At 44.6% G+C, this 16,071-nt stretch overlaps 1 protein-coding gene across 2 annotated transcripts in view; it reads left to right on the forward strand.

Moving 5' to 3' along the window:
* BVES (blood vessel epicardial substance) overlaps window positions 1–16,071 on the forward strand; it is a 52,692-nt gene that overhangs the window by 21,875 nt on the left and 14,746 nt on the right. For both annotated transcript variants that reach the window (XM_060190707.1, XM_060190708.1), the window contains 2 exons: window positions 4,370–4,537; window positions 7,094–7,235. In XM_060190707.1, coding sequence (XP_060046690.1) covers window positions 4,370–4,537; window positions 7,094–7,235 — 310 coding nt within the window. The remainder of the gene's footprint in view (window positions 1–4,369; window positions 4,538–7,093; window positions 7,236–16,071) is intronic.

Consider the following 16,071-nt stretch of genomic DNA (forward strand, 5'->3'; position numbering starts at 1 on the left):
CTGATTTCTCTTTCTAGGAGCGAATGGTTTTCATGTCGTAAGCCAGTCCCATGTCGTCCTGAAGAGACTGGGACTTGGAGAGGCAGTCACAACTGAATGTCCTTTGTTTTCAGAAGCAGTAGTTTCCTGAGAAGCTTGGGATATAACATTTACTCCCTCTCCCCACTGGACTTCAAACTACATTTATATATAATCACGGTGATAAAAATTTAGAAAAAGGAATACCATATTTATGATTCTCTTCGTAGGGCCTGGCCATTGGATTTGAAAGTTGAGAAATTCCCTAATAATTGTTAGAGAGATTTTGAAAATAGAGCCCAAGTTGAAGTACCACGACTGAAAGATATTTATTCAGCCTGTCTCAATGCGCATCATCTTTTCTTTGCATAGTGTGGCGTGACATTGCCTCACTGGTCAGTGGAATCATGGGGCTTGTGTCTTGTACAGTTAGTGCAGACTCCATCACAGGAAACCCTCGGGAGAGATTGTGTTTTGATTGTTCACAGAATGTTCTTCATGGCAAAGTCTCAAGAATAAAAATAACTGTTGCACATTTGAGTAGGAGTGTATTGCCTCTTACTGAAGCAAGTTCCTGAAGGAAAAATATCACATGCTACCAGAGCTAGCTCCCCACTAACTCTGCCTCAGGCAGGAGACATGGAAATGGTCAGGGTGGTCAGGTTTCTCCCATACACATTTTACCTTCTAATTTCATTTTTTTCTTTTTAAAAATAGACATTTTAAACTTCTTATAATTATCATTTATTTACTGAATAGAGATAGCAAGAAATCAAGAGGGAAGGGGGAGATAAAGAGGGAGAGAGACAGAGAGACACCTGCCACACTGCTTCACCACTCACAAAGCTTTCCAACTCTGCAGGTGGGGACTGGGGACTTGAACCTGGGTCCTTGTGCATTGTAACATGTGTGCTCAACCAGGTGTACCACCACCTTCCCCCCTCCATTTTCTTTAACACTGAACAAGTGTTTGGCCAAGAAATTGCTTGTTTTGGATGTTCCTTCCTGAAGACCAGGAGACGGCCAATCAGGTACAGTGCACACTTCACCATGTGCGGGTACCAGTCTGCAACCTCCCTTCTCCAGCATCACCACATGAGAGCACTGTGTCAAAGGGAAGCTTAACAGGTGGGGAAGCAATGCTGGAATGCCCCTTCTCTGTCTCCGTCTCTGTCTCTCTCACTTTTTGGAGAAAAGAAAAATTATACTTAGAGCAATAAAATTACACAGGAATGAAGCTTCGATGAAACTTTGGTAGGAAATTTACTCTTTGGCACAACTGCTAGAGAATCATACAGCTGGGAGTCAGGCAGTGGTGCACCAGGATAAACGCATCAGGATAAATGCACCAGGATAAATGCACAGTGGTGCACCAGGATAAATGCACCAGGATAAACGCATCAGGATAAATGCACAGTGGTGCACCAGGATAAATGCACCAGGATAAACGCATCAGGATAAATGCACAGTGGTGCACCAGGATAAATGCACCAGGATAAACGCACAGTGGTGCACCAGGATAAACGCACCAGGATAAACGCACGGTGCACCAGGATAAACGCACAGCGTACGAAGTGCAAGGACCTGTGCAAGAATCCTGGTTCAAGCCTCTGCTGGTGTCTTTCTCCCTCCTCCTCCTTCTCCTTCTCTCTCAATTTCTCTGTCTTACCCAATAAAATGGAAAAATGGCCGCCAGAAACAGTGGATTCGTAGTGCCGGCGCTTAACCCCAGCAAAAACCCTGGAGACAGAAAGAGAGAGAGAGAGAGAGATGGAAGGAAGGAAGGAAGGAAGGAAGAAAGGAAGGGTTAAAGAAACATGGAGAGGTACTCAATGATTGTCCCTTGAGATGACTGCACAGTGTCTGTGGTTCAGGTTCAAGTGGTGATTATAATGATTATCATATGGGCAGGGGTAGATAGCATGATGGTTATGCAAAGTGACTCTCAGGCTTGAGGCTCCAAAGGCTCAGGTTCAATCCCCTGCATCACCATAAGCCAGAGTTGAGCAGTGCTCTGGTAAACAGAGATTTAAAACTAAATTTTTTTTCCCCTCCAGGGTTATTGCTGGGCTCGGTGCCTGCACCATGAATCCACCGCTCCTGGAGGCCATTTTTCCCCCTTTTTGTTGCCCTTGTTGTTGTAGCCTCGTTGTGGTTATTATTATTGCCATTGTTGATGTTGTTCATTGTTGGATAGGACAGAGAGAAATGGAGAGAGGAGGGGAAGACAGAGAGGGGGAGAGAAAGACAGACACCTGCAGACCTGCTTCACCGCCTGTGAAGCGACTCCCCTGCAGGTAGGAAACCGGGGGCTCGAACCAGGATCCTTATGCCAGTCCTTGTGCTTTGTGTCATGTGCACTTAACCCTCTGCGCTACCGCCTGGCTCCCAAATTATACTTTATAAAATCATGGATGCCATTTCTGCAAAGGGACTTCAATTCTCGTAACCCTCTCTTCAGAATTTGAGTGCATAGCTGGGCTGCTATGTCTATCACATGCTCAGCTTTCTCTAACTACTCTGTAGAGAATTACTCGGTTGCCCAGTAGTGTTCGTCCATTTCCTGCTGTTGTTAGGACCTCTTAGAGAATGGCTTGACTTTATCATTCTTTCCTTATACATCTTGCCCCCCTTTTTTGTGAAAGGTGATTTTATTTTTTGCCAGTGTCCACACCAGATATGTATGCATCATGGCACTTCTTCTTCTAGCGTTTGCCCTTCTTCCGTAGCCAGTCAACAGTGTCAGGTTGAGCCTGATGTAAAGTTTATAGACCTCCTTTGAATCTGGAGAGGTGGCAGTCGTTGACTATGTGGGTCATAGTCTGTCTGGAGCCGCAGGGGCAGTTCGGGTCATCTCTGGCTCCCCAGCGGTGGAACATAGCGGCGCACCGGCCATGGCCTGTTCGATAGCGACTGAGGAGGGCCCAATCATAACATGCCAGGTCAAAGCCGGGTTGACGCTTGCAGGGGTCTGTGATGAGGTGTTTGTTCTTATCATGGTACTGTGTTGAACTATTACTTATCTGATGGATTCTCAGTGGACTGAGCCAACCTTACAATCACTTGGCCATACTGCTTTCTGTGTAATTGATGGATATCAAACTCCCTGGGGCTCTTAGGCTGGATCCCCAGCACCACATGGGAGCATCAAGCAGAACACCACTGGGAGTCGGGCAGTAGCTCGGCAGCATAAGGATCCCGGTTCAAGCTCCCAGCTCCCCACCTGCAGGAAAGTCGCTTCACAGGCAGTGAAGCAGGTCTGCAGGTGTCTGTCTTTCTCTCTCCCTCTTTGTCTCCCCTCCTCTCTCCATTTCTCTCTGTCCTATCCAACAACAACAACAACAATAATAATTACAACAATAAAGCAACAAGGGCAACAAAAGGGAATAAATAAATATTTTTAAAAAGAAAAACACCATTATTCTCTACCCCTCTTTCTATTTCTCTTTTTAAAATATTTCTTTCTTTGGGTAGAGACACAGGGAAATCAAAAGGGGGCTGGGGAAGTAGAAAGAGAGAGAAGCAGGAGACACCTGCAACACTGCTTCACCACTTGTGAAACTTTCCCCCTACAGGTGGGGGCCAGAGCCTTGAACCCTCTTCTCCTCTCTCTGTAGTTATAAATGAAATAATCTGGTAAACCCAGTGGTAAAACACATTTGACACCCTGGGTGTAGTCTGGCAATGCATAGAACGTCGACAGTATCTGCGTTTGTTAATTCTGTCACACAGTGAAGATGCCCTGAGTGCAACTCTGTGTCAGAAACTGGAAGTTCAGACATGGGGATGTGCCGTCTTTCCCTCAGTGTTCAGGAGAAACAGATGTGTCCTCAGATGACGTTCCCGTCAGTTACGTGAATGCCACAGAAAGCACAAAATTGAGGAATTGTTGATGGGGGGAAAGACTTCCTGGGGTTGAGCTGTAAGAGCTTACACCCTCACTCCGGAAGAAAGGATTCATTAACCGGCTGTGCAACTACCTGGCCCCCCGGATCTTATTTTCATTTAGTTAATATGAAATCATCATTGCTATAATATTACTCACTCAGTCATTCTACTTTTCCCACATCCAAAATTACTATAGTTATAATTCATATTCTTTTTAAAAATCTTAGTTTATCTAGAGGAAGGGATAAATTAAGAAAGGAGGAAGCTATATATACATATATATGGAGAAAGAGAGAGAGACCTGCAGCACTGGTTCAGTGCTTGGGAAGCTTACCTCCCACAGATAAAGACTGGGGACTTGAACCCAGGTCCTTGTACACTGTAGTGTGTGTGTTCGGTCAGCACGCCACCATAACTCATATTCTTATGTTTACATTTTTCTTCCCGCTTGTTTCTTTGGCAGGTCACCATTATTGCAGAGGACAACTGCAGACTTTTATGCTGGTCAAGAGAAAGATTAACTTACTTTCTGGAATCAGAACCTTTCCTATATGAAATATTTAGGTATCTCATAGGCAAAGACATTACAAACAAGCTCTACTCACTAAACGATCCAACTTTAAATGACAAAGTAAGTATGTTTTTCTGAGTATTTCTGTCAGTGACATGGAGAGTGAGGTATCCCTCCTCTGGGCGGTGTATACTTTTCCTAAAATTAATTAGTTGTGTGTTGCATTAAGTGGGATATGCTTGTAATTTAGAGACCCCCTTCAGGAAATCATTTCTCAAGAGCAAGGAAGTATTTGGCCATTAGTCCATTTACCATTATCTGGTGAGGCATCTATTGAGATGTCAGAAAAGTCGTGACACTTTTTTGCATAGAAAAACTACATCAGGAGTCGGGCTGTAGTGCAGCGGGTTAAGCGCAGGTGGCGCAAAGCACAAGGACCGGCATAAGGATCCTGGTTCGAACCCCGGCTCCCCACCTGCAGAGGAGTCGCTTCACAGGCGGTGAAGCAGGTCTGCAGGTGTCTATCTTTCTCTCCTCCTCTCTGTCTTCCCCTCCTCTCTCCATTTCTCTCTGTCCTATCCAACAACAACAACAACAATAATAACTACAACAATAAAACAACAAGGGCAACAAAAGGGAATAAATAAATAAAATAAATATAAAAAAAAAAAAAAGAAAAACTACATCATGACTTTTCCAACAGCCCAGTATAAACAGCAGGCTTTTCCACTTATGGTGCGGAGATGCTAGTCTCTCCATAGAGTCATTCAAGCACTCTACAGAGGATGGCAAGTGAATGGGGGGCTTGGTGGTGGTGCACCTGGTTAAGTCTACATGGTACAAAGCACAAGGACCTGCACAAAGATCCAGGTTCGAGCCCCGGCTCCCCACCTGAGGGGGAGAGAGCGCTTCACAGGTGGTGAAGCAGGTCTGCAGATGTCTGTCTTTCTCTCTCCCTTTCTGTTTCCCCTTCACTCTCAATTTCTCTCTGTCTTATCCAATAAAATGGAAAAATGGCCACCAGGAGCAGTGGATTCGTAGTACTGGCACCGAGCCCCAGTGATAACCCTATGAGGAGGGGGGAGGAAGGGAGGGAGGAAGGAAGGAAAAAAGTAATTGAATGGAGGGGGCCAGGAAGGGCAAGGCAGTGGGAGACTGCCGACAGAATTACTCACAAACCCCAGTGAGCAGGATAGTGACTCTCTCTCTCCCTCTTTGTCTTTTCTGAGACTTCATCTGTCCTGTTGGCTTTTTCAGATCTAGATAGATAGATAGATAGGTAGATAGATAGATAGATAGATAGATAGATAGATAGATAGATAGATAGATAGATAGGTAGATATGGGTACAGAAGGAGAGAGAGAAAGGGAGCACAGCACCAAAGCTGCTCCCAGTGTAGTGGAATCTGGGCTGAAACCTGGTACCTCTACCCCACCCCAGCCCTGCCCCTTAGTGAGCTGTCCAGCTGGCCCTGGAAGTTGGCTTGTGTGTGTGTGTGTGTGTGTGTGTGTGTGTGTGTGTGTGTGTGTGTGTGTGTGTGTGTGTTGTCATAGAATGAATCCAGTACCAAACTAAGTGACTTCCAATTATACCTTCATTCTTTTTACTTTAGAGAGAGAAAGGAAAGTGGAGAGAAGATGTAGTATTGCTCCACCTTCCCTGGAGTTTCCTTGGTGCTGTCCATGGCCCTCCTTTGTATGGCTGCAGCTCAAATTCAGGGCCTTGTGCATAGCAAGGCACAGACCCTACTGGGTTGAGTGTCAGCTCAGAAGCTGGCTTTGTAGCTCTGACATCTCCCAGTTTTGTATGTCGTCCTGGTCAGATTCCCCTCCCACAATACCCACAGGAGAGGAAGGAGGTATGTAGCCATCCAGTTCCAGTTAGGAATTCCACAGCTTTGTAGATTTTTTTTAATTGTAATTTGATCTTCATTTTCCCACATTTGCCTAGAAGGAAATTTAGATAAGGACAGAAGAGAAATCGAAAAACATTGTGTGTGTACTAAGTACAGTTCTACAAGGCCTGCGAGTAGGGCTGTGTTCTCTTACAGCTTTTTAATAAATTTTTTAATATTTATTTATTTATTTTGTTGTCCTTGTTGTTTTTATTATTGTTGTAGTATTATTGTTGTTGTTATTGGTGTCGTTGTTGCTGGATAGGACAGAGAGAAATGGAGAGAGGAGGGGAAGACAGAGAGGGGGAGAGAAAGACAGACACCTGCAGACCTGCTTCACCGCCTGTGAAGCGACGCCCCTGAGGTGGGGAGCCGGGGATCCTTCTGCCTGCTCTCCCCTCCTTTATTTATTTATTTTTCTGTTATTGATGTCATCGTTGTTGGATAGGACAGAGAAAAATGGAGAGAGGAGGAGAAGACAGAGAGGGAGAGAAAAAGACAGACACCTGCAGACCTGCTTCATTGCTTGTGAAGCGACTCCCCTGCAGATGGGGAGCCAGGGGCTCGAACCCGGATCCTTACCCCGGTCCATGTGCTTTGCGCCATGTGCGCTTAACTCGCTGTGCTACCGCCCAACTCCCTTACAGCTGTCTTAACTTCCAGTTATACGATAGCTACCACTGAGGGGGGTGGGCTTACTGTGTACCTGGGTCTGTTACTTTCGTGGCGAATAAATATGTGATCAAAAGCCCTGACAGAAACCTTATTACTTTCCTTTGTAGAAGGTCAAGAAGCTGGAGCCGCAGATCAGCCTCTGCACACAGATCGCCATGCTGGAGATGAGGAACAGTTTAGCCAGCTCCAGTGACAGTGAGGACAGCCTGCACCAGTTTCTCCGAGGCTCGCCCAGTGTGTCTTCCCTCCGTAAGTTCTGAACTTGATCCTTCTCAGGGATGCTGATGGCATTCTGGTGGTGTCATTTGTCACAGGAAGCAGACGAAGCACAACTCAGAAAAACAACTTGACAAGTAACTGGCGGTGTAAGGGTAACAAATAATCCATTTTTTTCTAGCTTTTCCTTTTCAGATCACACACTGGTCAAAGTAACAGTTCAGAACATGTATTGTTGAGGAATCATCCACTTGTTTGCCAGCCTCACCTTTGCAGGCATGTACTTTCTATTTTTTTATTTTTATTTATGTATTTATGTATTTATTTATTCATTCCCTTTTGTTGCCCTTGTTGTTTTTTATTGTTGTAGCTATTATTGTTGCTGTTATTGATGTCGTCGTCAGGACAGACATCAATATGGATAGGACAGAGAGAAATGGAGAGAGGAGTGGATAGGACAGAGAGAAATGGAGAGAGGAGTGGATAGGACAGAGAGAAATGGAGAGAGGAGTGGATAGGACAGAGAGAAATGGAGAGAGGAGTGGATAGGACAGAGAGAAATGGAGAGAGGAGGGGAAGACAAAGAGGGGGAGAGAAAGACAGACACCTGCAGACCTGCTTCATTGCCTGTGAAGTGACTCCCCTGCAGGTGGGGAGCCAGGGGCTTGAACTGGGTTCCTTACTCAGGTCCCTGCACTTTGCGCCACCTGCGGTTAACCCGCTACTCTACCACCCGACTCCCTATTTTGATTTTTTTTTAAATTTTTTTATTTAATAAAGGAGACATTAACAAAACCACAGAATAAGAGGGGTACAGTTCCGCACAATTCCCATAACCCGATCTCCATATCCCATCCTCTCCCCTTGATAGCTTTCCCATTCTCTATCTCTCTGGGAGCATGGACCCAGGGTCATTGTGGGTTGCAGAGGGTGGAAGGTCTGGCTTCTGTAATTGCTTCCCTGCTGAACATGGGTGTTGACAGGTCTACCCATACTCCCAGCCTGCCTCTCTCTTTCCCTAGTAGGGTGGGGGTCTGGGGAAGCGGAGCTCCAGGACACATTGATGGGGTCGTCTGTCCAGGGAAGTCTGGTCAGCATCTTGCTGGCATTTGGAACCTGGTGGTTGACAAGAGAGTTAACATACAAAGCCAAACAAATTGTTGAACAGTCATGGACCTAATAGTGCAGATGAGGTGTTGGGGGTTATTCCGTGCATGCTCTTGTGTACTTCTGCTTTCAGGTATATATTTTTCCCTAGTTTATGGGCACATGTGAACCTATGCTCTATCTCAGGGGACCTGGTCTATATCTAGGTTTTGGGACTTTGTTAGAAAGTGAACCACCTGGAATGGAATTAGAGAATACTATGAAAGGAAAGGTCTCACTCGAGTGATGAAGCTGAAAGGTTGTCATTCCACACCTGAAGTCTCTGGTCACAGTCTGAAGTGAAGCATGCTGGGGTGGCACTCGTTACGTTGATTAGGTTGCGATCCGCGGATGCAACGTTATTTGATTTGAATTGAGAGCAGCATGCAGGAAAGTGCCTCTTTTGATTTTTTTATTGCCACCAGGGTATCGCTAGGGTTCAGTGTCAGCACTGTGAATGCACGGCGGCTCCTGGTGGCCATTTTATCCTTTCCTCTCTACTTTAGTTTTCTTTGACAGGACAGACAAAATTTCAAGGGGAGGGGAAGATAGAGAGGGAGAGAGGAAGAGAGACACCTGCAGACCTGCTTCACCGCTCATGAAGTGTCCTTGCTGTAGGTGGGGAGCTGGGGCTTGAACCCAGATCCTCGCGCATGGTGGTACTGCACGCCCCTCCCCCCAGCCCTCACTGTGCCCTTTCTTCAGTACTACTTCACGGTAACAGTGGAAGAGTCCACATGGCTTACAGAATATTTGACTTCGTTGTTTCCATGATTTTGATTAAAGACCTAGACCCAGACCAGTGAAATAACTCACTTGGAGAGTGGGGCTGCTTTGCCCTGAGTGCAACCCAAAGTCAACTCCTTTTGTATTGAAGAAAACTGAATTGTTGTGGTCACTGCTCACTCCCAGGGCAAACTCTCTCCCTTAACATGATTCCTTCAAGCTCCATCCAAGATGGGCTGAAAATGGTGAAGTCACCATTTTTTACAGCTGAGTAGTATTCCATTGTGTATATTTACCACAACTTGTTCAGCCACTTATCTGTTGTTGGACACCTGGGTTGCTTCCAGATTTTGGCTATTACAAATTGTGCTGCTATGAACATAGGTATACACAGATCCTTTTGGATGGGTGTGTTTGGTTCCTTAGGATATATCCCCAGGAGAGGAATTGCAGGGTCATAGGGTAGGTCCAATTTTAGCTATCTGAGAGTTCTCCAGACTGCTCTCCACAGGGGTTGGACTAATGGCATTCCAACCATGCAGGAGGGTTCCCTTGTCTCTACAACCTCTCCAGCATGTGTTGCTGCTGTTACCTTGTCTGATGTATGACATTCTCACAGGAGTGAAGTGGTATCTCATTGTTGTCTTTTTTTGCATTTCTGTCTTTTAAAAAAATATTTATTTATTTATTCCTTTTTGTTACCCTTGTTGTTTTATTGTTGTAGTTACTATTGTTGCTGTTATTGATATCATCATTGTTGGATAGGACAGAGAGAAATGGAAAGAACAGGGGAAGACAGAGAGGGAGAGAGAAAGACTCCCTTTTAAAAAATATTTATTTATTTATTCTCTTTTGTTACCCACTATTCTGAGAGTTCCCTTGGTACTTTGGTGTGATTCCGGGGATCAAAACCCAGGACCTGATGCACTGTAAATACTCTACCCACGGAGTCACTTCTTGGGCGCCCAAACCCTCTTAAGTCACATAAATGACACAGATATATAAGTTAGTAAGTAAAATGGGAGAAACTTAAATTATATTAAAATTAAAATTTCTTTCTTAAAATTTTTTATTATCTCTATTTATTGGATAGAGACAGCCAGAAATTAAGAAGGAAGGAGGAGCTAGAGAGGGAGAGAGACAGAGAGACACCTGCCGCCCTCTTTCACCACTTGAGAAGCTTTCCCCCCAGCAGGTGGGGACCAGGGACTTGAACCCGGGTCGTTGCGCACTGTAACGTGTGCACTCAACCAGTCGTGCCACTGTCTGGTCCCCAGAACTAACTATATGAATGCTTTAAATTATGTAAAGTTTTTTTCAAGGATGATATGAACTTTAACAAGTTCATGTGACATAACAAAAAATGACTCAGTTCCTCACAAGGCATGAGCTACAGATGTTTAATATTTTCACTTTTATGGTAACCTGGTGTCACTTTAAAAAAAAAAAACCAACAGAGGTACACATTCAACCATCCTAAATGTTTATAGAAATGATCTTGTCGTGTTTAACTCTTGAGATAAATTGGACCAAGAATCTTAAGTATTTTGCAGTCAGGAGCTTCTGGAATTTACAAGGTTTATAATTTGCCTAAGATTCTAAAGCCAAGAATAGACATAGAAATGCATTGTGAATCTGACTGACACTTGAGGAACAGCATAGCTGAAAGATTGGAAATGTTTGTATTTTAATTCACAATAACTTTTTGAAAGTGCTAACTAAAACTGAACAGACACTCTAGTCTTAGCATGCCAAATGCATTATCTGCTGTGCTCTGTTTGGTAGTTAGTAAGCATTTCCCAAGAGATCTCTCTTAATTGCATGGTTAGTAATTATTGTGCTCAGATAAATCAGCAAAAGGGAGTTACATATTATATGTGAATTATAGAAATATTCCTATAAAATACATGTCTTTGGAGGCTGGGTAGTGGCACAGCTGGTTAAGCACAAAGGCCTGTGCAGGAATCCAGTTTCCAGTCCCTGTGTCCTGCCTGCAGGGAGGATATTCACAGGCGGTGAAGCAGGTCTGCAGGTGTCTATCTTTCCCACTCCCTCTCTGTCTCCCCCTCCCTTCTCAATTTCCTCTCTGTCCTTTCCAATAAAATGGAGAAGAAACGACCACCAGGAGCAGCGGATTCATAGTGCAGGCACCAAGCCCCAGTGATAACCCTGTAGTCAGTAATAATAATAATAATAATAATCTGGTTCGAGTCCCTGGCTCCCCACCCTGCAGTGGAAGGTGGCTTCACAAGGGGTGAAACAGGTCTTCAGGAGTCCATCTGTCTCTCCCTCTCTTTGTCTTCCCCTCCTCTCTCAATTTCTCTTTGTCCTAGTCAACAACAGCAGCAACAACAAAAATAATAACAGCAGCAACAACAACAATGGGGAAAAAATGGCCTCCAGGAGCTGTGGGTTTGTAAAGCAGGCACCAACAACCCCCCCACCCCCACCGTAGAGAGCAGAGGTACAAACTCAGGTCCTTACGCATGGTGACAGGTGCACTTAACCACCCGCACAATCTCCTGACCCACTATTCTGAATTTTGTCTGAGAATGGAGACAACCCACAGCAGTCAACAGTGACATCAACTTCATTACTGACTGCTTGTGGAGAGAAGGGAACAAACACTTCTTTTCTGTAGCAACGATTAATTGTTCAGTTGTTCCATATACATAATCACATTTCACCTTCATGGTTGTTTTGCACGGGGGAGGCACGACGTTCAACGATGTCACACTAACAGACTTTCCCCAAAATGGCTTCCCTGACCGTAAGGCTTCTTTCTTGCTTGGAAACACAGGAAGTGCTGTTCGTTGTATTTTCTTCAGTCCTGACGCTGACGAGGCAGCTGCCGTCTGTCACTCCCACCCTGACACTCCTGTTCCCTGGACCAGAGAAGTCACTTGGGCAGAAGCACCCCTGGCAAAGAACTCTTTCATCCTCCTGCAGGGGCTCTGCAGGGAGGGAGGCAGACAAGCTGATAGCACAGGCCAACACAGTGAGCGTTAACTTCATTTCACAGATGAGAAAATTGGGAATGTGAGGTGCTTATTCACCCGTTCCATTTCTACAGAGGATGACTGCTAGAATATAAACTTAAGTGTTTTATTTGATTCCACAGCCCTTGCTACTGAGCCAGATGATTGCCCCTGTGCTTTAAAAAGAAGAGAAACATGCATGCCACATTTAACTATTGCTTTATATTAAAAGTTGCTTTCTGCTAGGCTAGCTTCGTGGGCGGGAGAGAGACGACCAGGAACTCATGGCTGAGTGGGAACACAGTGCAACTCTCTTTTATTGCTCAGAAAAGAATCTGCCTTTATACCTTCAGACACGGAAGTGGCAGGTCGGAAAAAGGAAGTGACTAGGAGAGGGGATGGAGCGCAAAAGTAGCAAGCTTCCATCTAACCAGTGGGGATTAAACCAATGCCCTGCAGGCAGGGCGGGTCTCAGGCAAAACAGTGATTATGTAAATAGACCACAGCATCAAGCAATGCAACAGACCTGGCGTGATGACCAACAGCTTTCTTTCTTTCTTTCTTTCTCTCTCTCTCTCTCTCTCTCTCTCTCTCTCTCTTTCTTTCTTTCTTCTTTTTTACATCTTTGCATTTAAACCTAACAACTCAGACAGCTGGGCCCAGCAGCAGTTAAGCGTACCCCCGTGAAACGCCACTCACTCACTCTGCTCAGTGAGAAGCTAGTTCTGCTCTAAGTTACTCCTTTCTGCTCCAGCCTACTTCCCTTTTTCTTTGTTCTTTTCTTTTCATATTAGTGTTTTAATATTGATCTACGAAATTACCAGATAGCAGGGCTATAACCCCCTCACTGTTCCCACCACCAGAGTTCTGTGCTCCCAACCCCTCCGTTGGAAGTTACAGCAGTTCTCCTAAGGTTGCAGGTATGGGTTAACTATTATCTCTACAATTTGCTGTCTATATTTGTATTTATTTGCCCTCTTTTTTTTTTTCCTATGGTCCCAACTTCCCTTCCTCTCCAGGTCATACCTACACCTATTACTTTCATCCAAGGGTCCCTCCCTTTTTCCTCTTATCTCTCTGGGTCCTGATGAAGTTGGAGTTCAGACCCTTCTGGTCATCTTCCCCACCCCCACCCCATCATTTCTTTGCCACGGGGAGTATGGACCAAAATTCCTTATGGGATGCAGAAAGTGAGAATTCTGGCTTCTGTAATTGCCATTGGATGTAGACATTGGCAAGTGGATCCATACCCTCAGCCTGTTTCTGTTTTTCCCTAATGGGGTAGTGCTCTGAGGAAGTGAGGTTCTGGGACCTGCTGGTGAGTGGTGAGGTTGTTCACCCAGGGAAGTCAGATGGGATCCTGATAGCACCTGTAACTTGGTCAGCATACTTTTGTCTTTTATTCCTTTATTGGGGGATTAATGGTTTACAGTCGACAGTAAAATATAATAGTTTGTACATGCATAACATTTCCCAGTTTTCCACATCACAATGCAACCCCCACTAGGTCTGCCAGGACCTGAACCCTCCCCACAGCCCCAGAATCTTTTATTTGGGTTCAGTGCACCAACTCCAGTCCAAGTTCTGCTTACTGTTTCCCCTTCTGAGCTTATTTTTCAACTTCTGCCTATGAGTGAGATCATCCCATATTCTTCCTTCTGTTTCTGTTTTACTTAACATGATTCCTTCAAGCTCCATCCTTATAGTGGTGAAGAAGGTGAAATCACAGTTTATTTATTTATTTATTTTATTTATAAAAAGGAAACATTGACAAAACCATAGGATAAGAAGGGTACAACTCCACACAATTCCCACCACCATTCGAAATCATCATTTTTAATCACCCAGCTCAGTGGTATTCCACTGTGTATACAGACCACAGCGGACTTAGCCACTCATCTGTCGTTGGGCACCTGGGTTGCTCCCAGGTTTTAGTCAGCCTGCTTGTCTAGAGAAACCTGCCACCCTCTGGATCTTTCATTACAACCAGATGTCGCAAATAGGTTTCATAATTTCCACCTCAATAAGCATTTTTTTTTACAACACCAGAGTCTAGCATATGTCTGTACCATTGCCCCAGGCCATTCTTCTTATTCTTGCTATTCTGTATAGGGACACACACACAGTAGCTAGCCCTGCTCCACTGGCAGTTTAGAGCAAACCTTCTATATAAGTGAGCTATACATTCTTGATATTCAGTGAACTGATATTTACAGTTTGATTTAAATTGTCTTTGTGAATGTGGAAATCTTGGATAGAAAAATATCCACATGGGTGCCCGGGAGGTAGCACAGGTTAAGCGCACGTGGCACGAAGCGCAAAGACCTGCGTAAGGATTCTGCAACAATCGAGCCCCCGGTTCCCCACACCTGTGTGTGGGGGGTCACTTCACAAGCAGTGAAGCAGGTCTGCAGGTGTCTGTCTTTCTCTTCTCTCTGCCTTCCCCTCCTCTCTTGATTTCTCTTTGCCCTATCCAACAACAATGACAACAATAGCAACAACAAGGGCAAAAAGGGCAACAAAAATGTTAAAAAAAAAAAAAAAAGGTCTCCAGGAGTGTTGAAATCATAGTGCAGACACCAAGCCCCAGTGATGATGGGGGTGGGGGGAAGGGGGGAAAATGACAGAAATTGAAAGAGGAGGGGGAGAGAGAGAGGAAGACAGACATAAGCAGACCTGGTTCACAGCTGTAAAGCATCCCTGGAAGTGAGGAACCAGGGGCTTGAACCCTGGATCCTTGCATGGGTCCTTGTGCTTACTTTCCCCCTGACTTTCGTGTTATTTGGAGGTTCACACATTTTCACATGTAACCCAGCACTCTGGCTAATGGTCCGAGTAAGAATTGATCTGAGAATGATCCCTGGCGCCACACAGAGATCATATCACACCGCCTATCACCTCCCCCAGACCCTCCCATCTTACCTTAATTTATACAGACATCTTTTAACTTTTTTAATTACCTTTATTTATTTATTGGATAGATACAACCATAGACCGAAAGGGAAGAGGGAGCTAGAGGAGAAGAGAGACAGAGAGACACCTGCAGCATTTCCTCACCACTCACAAAGCTTCCCCCCTGCAGGTGGGGAATGGGGGCTCGAACCCGGGTCCTTGCACATTGTAGCATGTGTGCTCAACCAGGCGCGCCACCACCCGGCCCCTTATACTTTGCTTGAGTCCTTCATCACTGGTACTGAGTCCCTTTAATAGAGATTATATAAAGGACCGTACCTAGCCTTTAACATTACTTGTTCAGAAAGTTTTGATCCAAACTTAATTTCCTCAATTAAATAAAAAAAAAAAATCTAAGGATAGAAAAGCAAAGACAGGAAAGAGATGATAATCCCTTCTAGCAAAGAAGCCAAGAAATCCTTTCTCATCTCCATTCATCAAAAAATTGTATAATCGAATTAAAATTCTAAACCCCTGTAAAAACTTTAATTATATGCTGAAGCAGTTGGCCAGATGGTTAAGCATAACAAAATTAAGAACACTTTGAAATGAAAGAAAAAAGTGTCATCGCAGTTAATAAGGAAAAGGAAAATATCTTCAGACCATTATATTGGATACTTTACAAAAGTTTTGCCTTTAAAAAAAAGTATTTATTAAGCAGAGGGAAAAGTCAGTTGACGAGCTTTATGTAATTATACTTTTTGAGGTCAAACTTGAAGCTCCTTATTCATTCTCTGGAACAAGATCAGTTCCTGTTCTGAAATCTTTCATTCTTGATTTTTTTCCCCTTGTTGCTCAGGTTTCACTTCTCAATGCCGACTATTTCAAATAGAAAGAGAGAGGGTGGGGGTCGGGCTGTAGCGCAGCAGGTTAAGTACATGTGGCGCAAAGCTCAAGGATCGGCATAAGAATCCTGGTTCGAACCCCGGTGGGGAGTCGCTTCACAGGCGGTGAAGCAGGTCTGCAATGTCTGTCTTTCTCTACCCCTCCTCTCTTGCTTTCTCTCTGTCCTATCCAACAACGAATGACATCAACAACAACAGTAATAACCACAACAAGGCTACAAC

Source organism: Erinaceus europaeus, chromosome 4 (genome assembly GCF_950295315.1).
Source record: "Erinaceus europaeus chromosome 4, mEriEur2.1, whole genome shotgun sequence".
NCBI classification, from domain to species: Eukaryota; Metazoa; Chordata; class Mammalia; order Eulipotyphla; family Erinaceidae; genus Erinaceus; species Erinaceus europaeus.